At 38.2% G+C, this 13,065-nt stretch overlaps 2 protein-coding genes across 2 annotated transcripts; both read right to left on the reverse strand.

The window, feature by feature from the left end:
- Positions 1-1,524: 1,524 nt before the first annotated feature.
- On the reverse strand, positions 1,525-3,327 carry LOC134818188 (digestive cysteine proteinase 3-like). Its single transcript, XM_063827628.1, has one exon. It carries the CDS (start codon positions 3,200-3,202, stop codon positions 1,682-1,684), a length of 1,521 nt encoding a protein of 506 aa, XP_063683698.1. The 5' UTR covers positions 3,203-3,327; the 3' UTR covers positions 1,525-1,681.
- A 3,882-nt stretch (positions 3,328-7,209) lies between these two features.
- LOC134818459 (protein boule-like) lies at positions 7,210-11,007 on the reverse strand. Its single transcript, XM_063828028.1, has 6 exons — positions 10,896-11,007; positions 10,489-10,581; positions 10,043-10,131; positions 8,781-8,835; positions 8,254-8,376; positions 7,210-7,919 (listed from the first exon to the last, which is right to left on the reverse strand). The coding sequence occupies exons 1-6, from the start codon at positions 10,908-10,910 to the stop codon at positions 7,752-7,754; spliced, it is 543 nt and encodes a 180-aa protein (XP_063684098.1). The 5' UTR covers positions 10,911-11,007; the 3' UTR covers positions 7,210-7,751.
- Between the last annotated feature and the right edge of the window lie 2,058 nt (positions 11,008-13,065).

Genomic DNA, 13,065 nt, shown 5'->3' on the forward strand with positions numbered 1-13,065 from the left:
AAACGATGTTTTCTTTGTTTCAAAAATTACAATCAAGTATATATGAAAATAGAATCAAATTATCTCAGTCCACTAAGTCGCTTAATAAATACCCTTGCAATTTGCATGCAGGCACCACCCGTAATTTATGAATTTATTTTGAATTTCTGGCAGTATCTAGATAGCCCGACCCCTGTCCGCGGACAACTGTCCACGAACAACTGTCCACGGACAACTGTCCACGAACACCTGTCTACAAGATCATATTACTGCATAATAACAGTATCCCCTGAATCAAGGAACAGGTGTTTGTGAATAGTTGATTGGTTACCAGATCATATGACCGCAAATGTTATGAAATTGAATGGTATGTATGGTATCTTAGATGCAATTAGTTACGACTAGCATAATTAATTGTAACGTAGTAAATTACTGGTTCAAACTATTGATTACGATTCAAATGTGGTCTCTCGGATATAATTAGTTACGAATAATATCGATTGTAGCGTGGTATATTGCTCAATGAAATAAATGAATACGATTTAAATGTGGTATATAAGTCGTTTGTTTTTGGTGAAGTATTATCAGTTGCCATCTTCAACAACAACAACAACTATTCCAATTCCTGACAGGGTACTCTTCTGTCTAATGGACGAAATTAATGGACCCATGGCCTCCCTAGAAAATGCTCGAGTCTTCCTATTCCAGAAAAACCTCCTAAATATCTCCATGTCTTGTCCTGGGTGTAACGCATCTATGTCTCTGGTTCCCTGCTCAATTAATTATGCTAGTCGTAACTAATTGCATCTAAGATACCATACATACCATTCAATTTCATAACATTTGCGGTCATATGATCTGGTAACCAATAAACTATTCACAAACACCTGTTCCTTGATTCAGGGGATACTGTTATTATGCAGTTATATGATCTGGTAGACAGTTGTTCGTGGATTTAATACAAATTCAAAACAATTGAATTGGACGCGAAAATAAATATACGTATTCAAAAACTGCAAGGCGAACTGTTTGCGTTGTCTTCAAGTTCAACATTAACGGGAGACCAAGCAAGTCGCAAGACCAATACAAGTATCATAGCCCGAGCTTTCAATAGAGCGGGCTACCGCCAAGTGATAGTATGCTTTTTGTTATGTCAAGGTTATCAATCCAAACTCAAAGTCATATCTACACCAGAAAACCAATACGATTATGAAGAGTACCAAAAAGCAGAAAATCCGCAGCTGTAACGATCGTATTGTATATTTATATATATTTAGCACGGATATTTTGCACCATTGCAGTATATTCTGTAACAGAGGGAGTAGGGCCACAACTAGTACTACAAGCAAAAACATATAAAAAGTTATTATGCAATAAATAAAATAGGTTACAAAAAATAAATTATTTTTCCAGTCTTATGCACGGTCTGCTTGTTTCCAGATTGAGATGATATTATTTTTGTTATCTTAATTGTAGTACCATTTTGTGTATATTTTATTTTGTTTCCAAAAGATAAATTGGACGAGAAAAAGGTTATTTGACAAGTAATTAGATAATGAATCGTTAGATGCAATATGAATATGAAAATCAAGTAGTAGTACCTCATCATAATCGAACTCGAAAGCATAACAAAAATATGAGACCATCAGTGTTTACCATTTACGAATTTATTTCGAATTTCTAACTCTCATAATCGGCAATCCTAACACATGTGCTCGTGTTTACACACTCCATCTGGGCACCTTATCAAGCCAGGGTTACATACCCCTTTTCCATCTTCACCATCTTTCTCCTCGCACATTTTACATGTCCTCTGGCACTGGTCTTTAGCAAAGTAGGTATATTTGCACCAAAATTGTTTACAGTCGGAATATTGATCCTCGCATTTTATTTTGCAGTACCCGCAAGTATCCCGGCACCACTCTGAAACGAATGCTGTATGCTTGCACATATCTTTAACGCAACCTCTGTTCTTATCATTGCATGTAGCGTTTTTATTATCCTCGGCCTCATCGTCCTCATTATCCTCATCGTCCTCATTATCCTCATCGTCCTCATTATCCTCATCGTCCTCATTATCCTCATCGTCCTCATTATCCTCATCGTCCTCATTATCCTCATCGTCCTCATAATCCTCATCAACATATGTAGACTTTTTATCGTTTATTCCTTTGTCTTTCTTCCCTGTTGCTTTAAGTATCGGGTAGCCGTTGCGTGTCCAAATTCCACAGCTGTCGTGATTTCTTGCTACCTTTATAAAACCTTTGTCTCCCCATGTTGTACCCCACGAGTTCTTGATAAGCACGTATTTCTCAGTATATCCAACTCCAGTCACTGCGTGATTAATTTGACTCCCAATGCAAGTGGTGTCTTTGAAGACACCGCTCATGTAAGCATGGAACGTATTAGTAACTTGTATATATATCCAAATAGGACCTTCGGCAAGAGCTGTGATGGAAGAACTTTCGCCAACGGGCAGCATTTTCCGTCCAACGATCTTGAACGCAACAGCCGCATTTGGAGTTTTTGTTCCTCTACATTCGCCCATTTTATTCTCGTAAGGGTAATCTTTTTCAGCTGCAAGTCTACCCCCGTGATCTGTTGAGTAATCGTATGCCGTGGAAGACAACCCGCCGGTACAGCCATCTTCTTTCCTGTATCTTTCTTGTCGACCCTGAGAATAAGTGCAGTCTAAATATTCTTGCTCCGAGAAGGCTCTCAATCTACCTGACTTTATTTTGTATCTTGATTCCATAGCACTTACAGCACAAAACGCCCAGCAAGAAGCACACGAATCTTGGCTCTTTACGGTTGTTACCGCTCCCTCTTTTACCCAATCCACACTTTTGGGAGTGTATAGTTTAGATGAGACCTGCAAAGGGATATTTGACTTAGGGTTTGAAGGAAGGCCTGTTGTGTTAAGTCCGAGCCATTTCTGTTTCTCCCCGCTGCTCAAAGCCGAAAAGAAGTTTAGTCCAAACTTAGCAGTTTCTTCTGGTGCAGAATTTAAAGTTGAAACCAACTGTGCGTTCTTCTTGAATATTAGAAACCGAATCTTGTTTTCACTAGCGCCGAAATTGAGATGCTCCTCTGCCTTGTATTGGCTGAACAGCTTCAATGTCTGTCCTGGAGATTGAAGAATTAGCCCTAGATTCAGCACAGGGAGCCCCGAGATTGTTAATCCAACAAGGCATAAGGCAATTGTTATCATCAACTGCATCATCCCAATAACTTGATCGTCGACGCAATTCTAACAACTAAAGCATAATATTTAAGTTTATTATCGATGCTACTGAAAGGTTTTGAAAGTTATTTATTTACAACAGTAACTATAAGTATAAGTTGGAAGTAAACAAATATCATAAATTTTACCTTTTTGTGTTTGCTGTCCGTTACTATCACGTTGCACCTTCATCAAACTTATTAAGTTATCAGTTAATGTTATTATTATGAAATGGCATTAGTATTCGTACAATTATACAGGGGGGGGGGGGGGGCAAACGTCAATACCCATACGTTGGGTCTTGTACCACCGCCATGTTTTATATTTGAGAGTTGATGCTTTGCAGATGGCTTACTGTACCTATACTACTACTACTTGTTCGATGATTCCGTCACAAAAATTTGAAAATTCGATTTTTCTGGGCCACACCCAGTCAACATTGAATCGCTTATACTAGTGTTTGTGAACATGTTAGAGACTCCGTTATAACATATTGCAATAGGTCATTTATTTTTAATCGGAAATATGATCTGAAAAGACGGTGCAAATCGGATTTAAAATGACGAAGGTATCAAGCAATTTGTTTATGATCTCGTTAGCAAAATTGATTTGGTACTCAATGATTACCCAATTACGATACCGTAATTGGGCTCTCTGCACGATTCTCGTAATGCGGATCTAGCCTCAACTGTCAACCGAATTACCTGATCACGCGTAAAGATTATGAACAAACTCGTTATGCTTCATATCTCGGTCATCTGAGAAGCTATAACTCTCATTTTTTCAGGACAAACGTAATTTAAATGGCCAAACACCATTCAATAAAATTTGGCTTGATTCAACTATCCAAATTATCAAATAATTGCAAAAATGAACCTTCATTTGAAAAAAAATGAACACGAATATTTTTCGATTTGACAAATTCCTCGAACCAGTGGTGGTAGTAAGTCATACCATTGATTGACGATGTCAACCCATCGAGATCGTTGCTCTGCGAAGCAGAGCAACGATCTACGAAGCAAGAATGCTAGTTTGCGCGGCGCGTCGAAGTCCTCCAAGTCAATGTCATACCAGAAAGAATTATTCCAATCGGGCGGGCACTCAGTGACTGAGCTATTAAGGCCAACGTATGGGTACTGACTTTTGGCTCCCCGGTCCCCCCTGTACTTGTTTGGAATATTATATCTTCTAATAGTGATAGTATTATAAGGCTGGATCTGGAGGAGTAATTTAACGCAATAAATATAGTGCTCTCGCGCTCTGAGGGACGCGCATGATAACACCCGAACGTAGTGAGGGGGTTTGCGCGGCCCGATAGAGTGAGTATTATCAGTTATAATGCCCGACTGTTCCGATTGGAAGGCGTGTAATGTGATACGTGCGCATGATACAATATAGTGTCTAATATATAGAACGCCAGCGTTATTTGTTTTGAAACTAATTAACTGTTGAGCCGGAAACGTATTACGAGAAATGAAAGTATTCTCTCGCTGTTCTTATACCTGTTTTGATAATGCTCCCTGAGAAAAATTTAGCGTTATCACTTTTCACCCTCATGACACATTGTTAGGCAGTGCGCCATCGACCGTAAAATGCGCGCGCTGACCATTCAATGGTTTTTTAGGTCGTATTTCGGCCAGCACATTATTTCGGAAACAATCAAAAACTTTTTGATTGTTTCCGAACTTTTTTGAAAAAGTTATAATACTTCCCATACAACAATTTTGTTGAAATTTGGTCAGCGTACGTAAACATTTATGTTTTACTGAACCTAAATTAGTTTTAGTTTGAGCAATTTCAATTTCGATTGTCAGAATTTGAGTTATCAACGAATTTATACCTATTTTGTCATTTTTCGACCTCTTAATCAAGGCAAATCTCTCCCAACTAAATTAGGTTCAGTAGTTAAGTATGATTAGAAGGTTCTGACAAATTTTCAGCAAGATTCATGTTCAGGAACCGAAGATATGACAGAATAATACGACAAAAATCAACGAATTTTGTCAAATTACGCGACTTTTACACCTAATTTTGCTCCAAAAGCCGCGCACTATCAAATATGGCACCTAGGCGAAACTCGCCGGTCATTCCAAAAAGGTATGACAAATTTGGTACTGTGAAAATTCTCACAGTCTCTAAAAAACAATGGTACAAAAATTTTGAAAATCCGAGCAAGTTTATTTTTATCGTGCACCCCCTAACATTATCACATATAACGTCCCTGAGGGCATTATAACTGAGCTTTAAGTGACGTCATCAGCCGCCACTTTTTGTCCCAATGGGGTGTGTCTGGGTGTCAAAGATCTTCAATGTGGGTGCTACTTGTGATGAACTCTAAAAGTAAAAGGATCCGGGATGGTGTTACTTTACTGGGCGGCGCTCAGCCTGTCATTCCGCCGAATCTCTATTATTAAACATGATAGCCTGAGGTCCCCAGGTAAGGATGGTAATACTCGGTCTGGCCGTCTGGAAGCCCATAGAATTCCAGTTCAGAAACCTAGCAACTGCAAGGAGGTGCGGCTACTGATATAAGAAGCCTCCTTAAAGTTTATTTGGGTTAGAAACGACATTTGGGTCCCTACCCTCGCACAAGATTATTTTCAATTTTATTGTTGTGTTCCACAACTTTGTAGTATTAACGCCATAAGTTGGCAGAGAATTTTTTGTCTCTGATTTCGATAAATTTGGTACCAAAAGTTGCCTCTAAGTGTCAATAATGCAAATTCACCGTGTAGCAGAATAACGTCGAGCTGTATGTGGGCCTCCTGTGCATTGCGAGGCCAAGAGTGTAAAAAGGACGAAAAACAGGTAATTTCTTGCTTAAAAATAAAATGCCTTTAAGTACACTGTACAGGGTGGGCCAAAAGTCAGTGGGCATGTGTTGGCCTTAATAGCTCCGCCGTGTTTTATATTTGAGAGCTGTTGCTTTTCAGATGGCATACTGACACTGTACCTTCTGGTTCGAGGATTCCGTCGTCAAAATTTGAAAATTCGAATATTTTAGACCACGCCCATTCAAAATTAAAACACCTATGGCTATATTGTTCTCTCTGAACATGCTGGACGCCTGTTAAATGTTGCATCTGTCTGAAAAATGACGTGAAACGGATTATAAATGATTAAGTTATCAAGCATTTTGTGTATCTCGTTAACAAAATTGACTCATGACTGGGTGATTATGTGACACCGTGACACGACACCTTAATTGGGCAGCCTTAACGATTCCCATAATGTTTAATGGGTTGGTTAACGGGGTGACCTTATCACGTGATTAGGTAAGCCAATCACCTGATCACACGTAATGAATTAACTCGTTATGCTTCGTATCTCGTCCATACGTCGATACGAGAAGCTACAACTATAATTTGTTCAGGACAAACGTAATTCGAATGGCCAAACAAAATTCAATAAAATTTAGCTCGTTCAGACTATCCAAACTATCAAATAAATGTAAAAATGAACCTTCATTTGAAAAAAATGAACTCTAATATTTTTCGATTTGACAAATTCCTCGACCCAGTGGTGGTAGTAAATCGTACCAGAAAGAATTATTTCAATTGGTCACTCAGTGACTGAGCTATTAAGGCCATGACGTATGCCCACTGACTTTTGGCCCACCCTGTTGGAGTTATTGTAGAGTTCCCACCTACGAGTGAAAACTAACTTAACTCCTAAAATATTGAATATTTTCAATTTTGAAATAATTTTTACAGGATCGTAATTTGTAGGTTTATAACCTACCAGGACACCGAGTTGGACTCGTCGACGGTCCTGAAACAAATATTTTACGAGTATCACCCGTTAAGATCGTAATAAGCTTAGTCAGACTTATTTCACTGTTCACACAAGGTGCAAGGCCAGGTGGAATCTTGTGTTTTTAAAAATTTGAAAATAATATTTCTTTTAATTTTATGAGAAATATTGTTTAGCTGAGCTACGAGCTTTGAAGGATTGACATCGTCATTAAAATTAAATATGTTGGCTCCCTGTTTTAATATTAAACTCCATTTTTGATGATACATGATAATACTAAAATATTGATACTGAAGTTATTATATTCAGATTCTTCAGGTCTTGAAAATATCAAATCTTTGTTGAAAAATTCCCGAAAGGTTTTCAAACGATTTTATGCAAATAAATTTCTCACAGTCAAGCGACTAAGAGTAAAATCGGCAATCAATTAAAATACATCTCTAACATTGTACAGTTGTCGAGGGAACAGAGTACAATAAACTCCATCACTGTGGAAACGGGAAAGACATATAATTATATTTTGCTTGTGTACACTTACAGAGTGCGAACAAAACCCTAGTGAAAACAAAAACATTGTGCTAGCTTAACTAGTCAATGCAGTAATAAATGAATCATCATAAATCAAATTTAAATCAAAATTCAAACATCGCTCAACAGAAGCAGCTGAGGTAAAGTAATCGAATATTGTAAAACGAAACAGCTTGATAAATGCATCAGCCTAATAAAACTTGTTTATGCTATCTGTTTAATTAAACAGAAGTAGTACATGAACCGCACTACAATCTTGACGGAATCATTAGAAATGTGGGACGTAAGACCAAGCGGGAAGATGAGCCGCTGGGGCACCAAGAAGTGGGGCAGCGTTTCCATGGTTACCCAAAAGGTTTCCTTGGTTACCAAGAGTAAGTAGCTCGACACGACCCGCAGAGTTGGGAACGTAGGGGAAGGGCGGTGGCATGTACCCCTGCAAAATAGTATTATTATTTTAAAATGTAAATGATATATTAACTATTAAGGTGGTTGATTAGGGGTAAGAGATCAGCTAATCACAAATGAGTTGTTGCTCACCAGTGAGTTGTTAAGGTGGTTGATGGGGTTACTGCATGCCGAATGGGCTACTCACCAGTGAGTTTTTAAGGTGATTGATGGGGTAAAGGGGCTACTCACCATTGAGTTGTTGAGGTGGTTGATGGGGTAAGGGGGCTACTCACCAGTGAGTTGTTGAGGTGGTTGATGGGGTAAGGGGCTACTTACCATTGAGTTGTTGAGGTGGTTGATGGGGTAAGGGGGCTACTTACCATTGAGTTGCTGAGGTGGTTGATGGGGTAAGGGAGCTGCATCTGACTCATCTGTTCAGGGTGTTTAATTCGCCTTATCGCCAGGCCGATGTTCAGAGTCCGATTGTTCAGCTTTATTGTCCTCTAGAAATAAGAATATCATAACTATAAGTAAAGCCATGAAGATAAAGTTATCAGGGCGTTGCTAAAGAATTGAAATAATTCGATCACAGTGACAATTGACAAAAATTAGGCAAACGAAAGTTAATTACATCACTAGGCAGTCCGCTGTACTATGCACTATGCTAGGGAGTAGGGAGGCATAATGTTGTGCTCAGGGAGGCAGTGCAAGGCAGTCAGACGAGATTTGAAGTAGAATCATTAAAGAATAACGGTAGTATTCTAATTTCTAATATGTTATCGCCATTGGTGCGGAAACCTTCAGGTAAGTTCAACACGAATGATGAAGTTATTTATATTTAATGAAATTCAATAACGGCATAGTTGCCAATTGCCATAGTAACTGAATCAGTAATCCTTAAACTAACCTGTTGAACTAAAGCCTCTACAGGTTTAGCGTCGTTAAACGTGACAAATCCGTACCTGAGAATTGATTTGATTGATGCATTTGGATCTACAATAAGCATGGTTGAAATTGTTCAGTAAAACATTGCGGGGAAACATGTTAAACGAATGCTCGCTAGCTGCCTAACTTAATGGCAACTTTTATCAAAACAAAGTAAAGTAGTGTACAGCTCGTGCTTGAACTTAATCAGCAACCATTGCAAAATCATGAACGGGAAAGTGTGTAGTGAGAATCGAACCAGTTGAAATATTAAAGCTTTGGTTATGTGTGTAGAGAACATGCCTTCCTTACGGTTTATTTCGTTTTTCAAAATCGTAAGACTCAAATTTCTCTCATCGCATATCTGAGCACATTTAGAACAGGAAAGCTGAGTTGGCTCCTACGAGAAATCTACTGCTCTTTTAATGATATAAATGTTTCGAAGAAACGGAATGTTTATCTTGATATCTTATATTTTACCACACCATCTTATCATTTATCTCTTAAACAATGTACACCTTGAATATCTGTCGTCATAACAGAGTTCCACAGTGATGTACAAACTGCTGCTTGCTATCTTGAACAGAGATAAGATTTGCGATAAGAGAGGGTGGATTGCTGTGTTAAATTTGTGTAGAGGGTGTTATATAGTATTAAGTATCAGTACTAGAGCACTTTTATGATTTGAATAGAGACGAGAAAACCCTGCTACTTCTTTTTTCCTTTCTCCTGACAAAAAACTACCTGCTGACCAAATACGTCCTGATTGGGGTCCATGTTGCAGAATTGTAGAATTGTTTGAATCATATCATTCACGTTACCATTGTTATATTTGGCAGTTACTTCCTGTGTAATCAAAATGTAGAAGTTAAAATCCACTTAAATATGGTTTTAAACTCGCTCAGGCTAGAAATTTCCCTGCCAATTTTAAAGAGTCCTCCTGGCAGTGAAACCTCTAGAGTTCTAGAGTCTAATTTTACAGTTAACATTTCCGTGACAGTCGAACCCTTGAAGACTATGTTATAATGAAGAACATTTAAATTTTAAGTTTTAACGAACACGAAGTACTTTTAATACTGGAATCAAGTCATACAGGTAGATGATACCAGATTTACTGGGAAAGAAATCACAAGTACACCCCAAACAAGAGAAATCATCTGCCAGCCACTAACCTAGCTTCTAAACCTACATTACGCTTGTACTGAAAATAAACCTACACTTTGCTTGTACAGGAAATGAACCTACCCTTTGCTTGTTCCGTTCTTTTCCCGGATTATTTTAGACTCACAATGTCCAAACTGGAGAAAGAGTGCGTTCAGCATACTTTCTGTTATCTGAAACGATATTCATTGTTACCATAGTAAGAGGTAGAGACTGGAGTTATAGTTACACTGTAACTGTAACTGAGTTACAGATGCTGTGACAATATTGACGCAGTCACGACATGAGCACAATGAAGAAAGACTAGCGTTTGTTTATCAAACTAGTCTCACCTGCAGTCTCTGGAATATAGAGCATATCAACCTACAGCACGAAAGGTGGCCGATAAATGTAGCAATGCAATATAATTGCACTGAAACCTCGAAATTTAAAGGCCATATTTTTTGGCCTGTGGTGTAGCGTAACCTGGGGGAGGGGGGCAACCTTAGATAATATCAATCTGCAGGGTTATATTAGTAAAGTAAACTTACGTCATTGTCCAAATTACCGACAAATATCCGTTCCATGTACAGAATACCAGCTGTCTTGTCTTCTTTGGAAGGGGGAGGTCCGTTTAACTGCATCTGAAAATAAAACAGTTCAAATCTAACAATTACATGGGCTCAAATTTAACAGATCGCAGGATATTTTCAAGTTATTAAGGCCAATCCTTAAAGATTGTTATCATCAGGCCGATCCTTAAAGATTGTTATCAATTAGTTCAAAAATTTCCCACGTTTTTCTGTTAATATAATTCCGTATTAATTTCTCGTTTATCATTGAAATAAGTGATTGATAAAAGGTGAAGCAATAAAATTGCTTTATCGACTTAAAACTTAAAGTTAAGCAGTTAAGTTTATAGTTAGGTATTGATGCTTTTCATAGAGGATTCACTCACTTCCTCTGAGTGCATTATAAATAAACTAATCAGCAAACAACAATCAATTAAATAAACAGAACCAACAACTCAAACCGAGGCCAGCCACTAACTTGAATCGATGAGCTATGCTCCCTCTGCGTATGCTAAAATCGGCCTGCTGAAATCTGATTGGAGGACAAAGCAACGCAGAGCGCTGTGATTGGCCGCGCTGCTGATCACGTGACTGCTCACACAGGACTGGTTCCCTCACGAGCGAGGGACGCGCTCATTGGCTCCTCCTAAACCACGTGACTGAGCTCCTTCTTTACATGGAGTAGTGCTTTTATTTGTCGGCATCATCTCTGGGATATATTTAACTCTACTCTGAGAACTAAGAATATCGTGAGGTCGTTATAGATAGGGATAGGCAGAGAGAAAGAGAGAGAGAGAGAGAGAGAGAGGCTGAGAGAGGGCATGAAATATGTAGCACAAACTCAACTGCAGATTATTTGGATATCGAATGTCAAATAATAAGTATAGACTAGCTCTGTAAAATTGATTTCTACTAGGGAGCATATCGGCAGTGAACTTAAGAAACCTTGAGTTAAGGAGGGTCCACATAATCATTGAGGGTATAGCACAAAATAGTAGGGGGCTTCACTTGTATAATTGATCATGCTATTATTATTTCTACACAATGTTAGCTGCTACATTTGTTCTGAAGGATCTTAGTTTGTTTATAAATAGATGGACGGCTACCAAATCAGACCTATTATTATGAACGGCTTATTTTTGGGCAATTGTCTGCATACAATTACATTTACAATTACAACATGCAATACACGATAATAAGTTTGGATTTTTAGATTCTCCCATTGCATTTGAAATTTGACAATGCTTTACGTGTACGAGAGTATTAAGTACAAATATTCCACTTAGCTGTCACGGAAGTAGTGAGTACTGTGTAATGATTAGCGAATATACTTGTATACTGTATAACATGGTGCTTAGCCGAACTGCAAAGTGCGATCCCAATCACTTCACATCAGGGATTGTAGCTGAATTTTACTTTTAGGAGCTCTTCGTATGTTTTTGGAAATGCTGGTTGATACCTGATGTCGATCGAAGGCTGACTGTCAACAACAATAAAATTTCAGCTGATCACCTGTACTGGACCCTTTTATGTTTTAGTATGTACCAAAGTTCATATCTGAAGTTTTGTGATTCTTTGTCCCTCTCAGTCTAATCAACTATGCAGCTCCAAGCTCAGGAACCTCAATTTTACGATTTAGTCGAGAATCATTTAAATACAGGACTGATGGACACAGTTGCAAGTTGACAGTTGAACAAGTAATTTTTTACCAATGATGAAATGAAACTATTGGGAGACCTTTAATTGAGCAACTTGCTCTTCTCAATTTTCGGAGTTTGTTAGGGCCGTCCATAATTTGGGCCGACAACAGTTTGGTGACTATGTTTAATTAGGTTGATGACAAGGCACTAAGTTACTTAGTTCGTTTCTCTCAGATACGTGTGCGAATGTGAGGGATAAGTGAAACGAATACGTTAGTTTGATCTAGAAGGCTATGTTTTATCTACTTCTAGAAGGCTGGGTTCGATTAGCAGGGGTAGGTTTGGTCTGGAAAGATAGGTTCGATCTAGAACAAAAGGGTACGTTTGATCTTAAGGTCAAACCGGACTATTTTGAGACGGCACTTGATCTCATGGTTAGGGTAATAAGGTATGTATATCATTGTCATGAAAGAGAATCGAGATATTAAATATAGTTCGCAGATCGCACCATATTCGAACCGGTCTGCAAGGGTAGGTTTAATCTGGAAAGGTAGGTTTGAGCTAATAAGGTATATTGGATATGGATCACAGTGAAGTCCAGAGATATTCACAGAGGCTAAACAACAAGGGTTCAGCTGGATTTGAAGATTTAAAACAATTTAAACAACTCAATTTATTAATAATGGTAAGGATATTACAAGGTTTTGACGAATTAGATAGCTCTTTAAAGTTTAAATGATAATGTTAATAAATTACACTTTTACACACTCAGTAGCAATATTAGGGTAGAAGTTGGCCCCGGACTTGGAGAAGTATGTAAAAGGTGTCGTTTTCAGTTATACAATAATGCGGAGAATCCTAGTTGATCGAACTAGACTGTTTAATCGTTATTGCTTTATTGTAACAGAATCCTCAT

The sequence above is a fragment of the Bolinopsis microptera genome, chromosome 7 (genome assembly GCF_026151205.1).
Source record: "Bolinopsis microptera isolate Bmic1 chromosome 7, MBARI_Bmic_1.0, whole genome shotgun sequence".
NCBI classification, from domain to species: Eukaryota; Metazoa; Ctenophora; class Tentaculata; order Lobata; family Bolinopsidae; genus Bolinopsis; species Bolinopsis microptera.

Coding starts and splice junctions, on each gene's coding strand:
- LOC134818459 (XM_063828028.1), bottom strand. Junction 8,836..10,042: donor AAGAACGGAACAAGCAAAGG/GTAGGTTCATTT, acceptor ATCAATTCTCAG/GTACGGATTTGTCACGTTTA. Junction 7,920..8,253: donor ACCACCTCAGCAACTCAATG/GTAAGTAGCCCC, acceptor ACTATTTTGCAG/GGGTACATGCCACCGCCCTT.
- LOC134818188 (XM_063827628.1), bottom strand. CDS start 3,202: ATGATGCAGTTGATGATAACAATTGCCTTATGCCTTGTTGGATTAACA.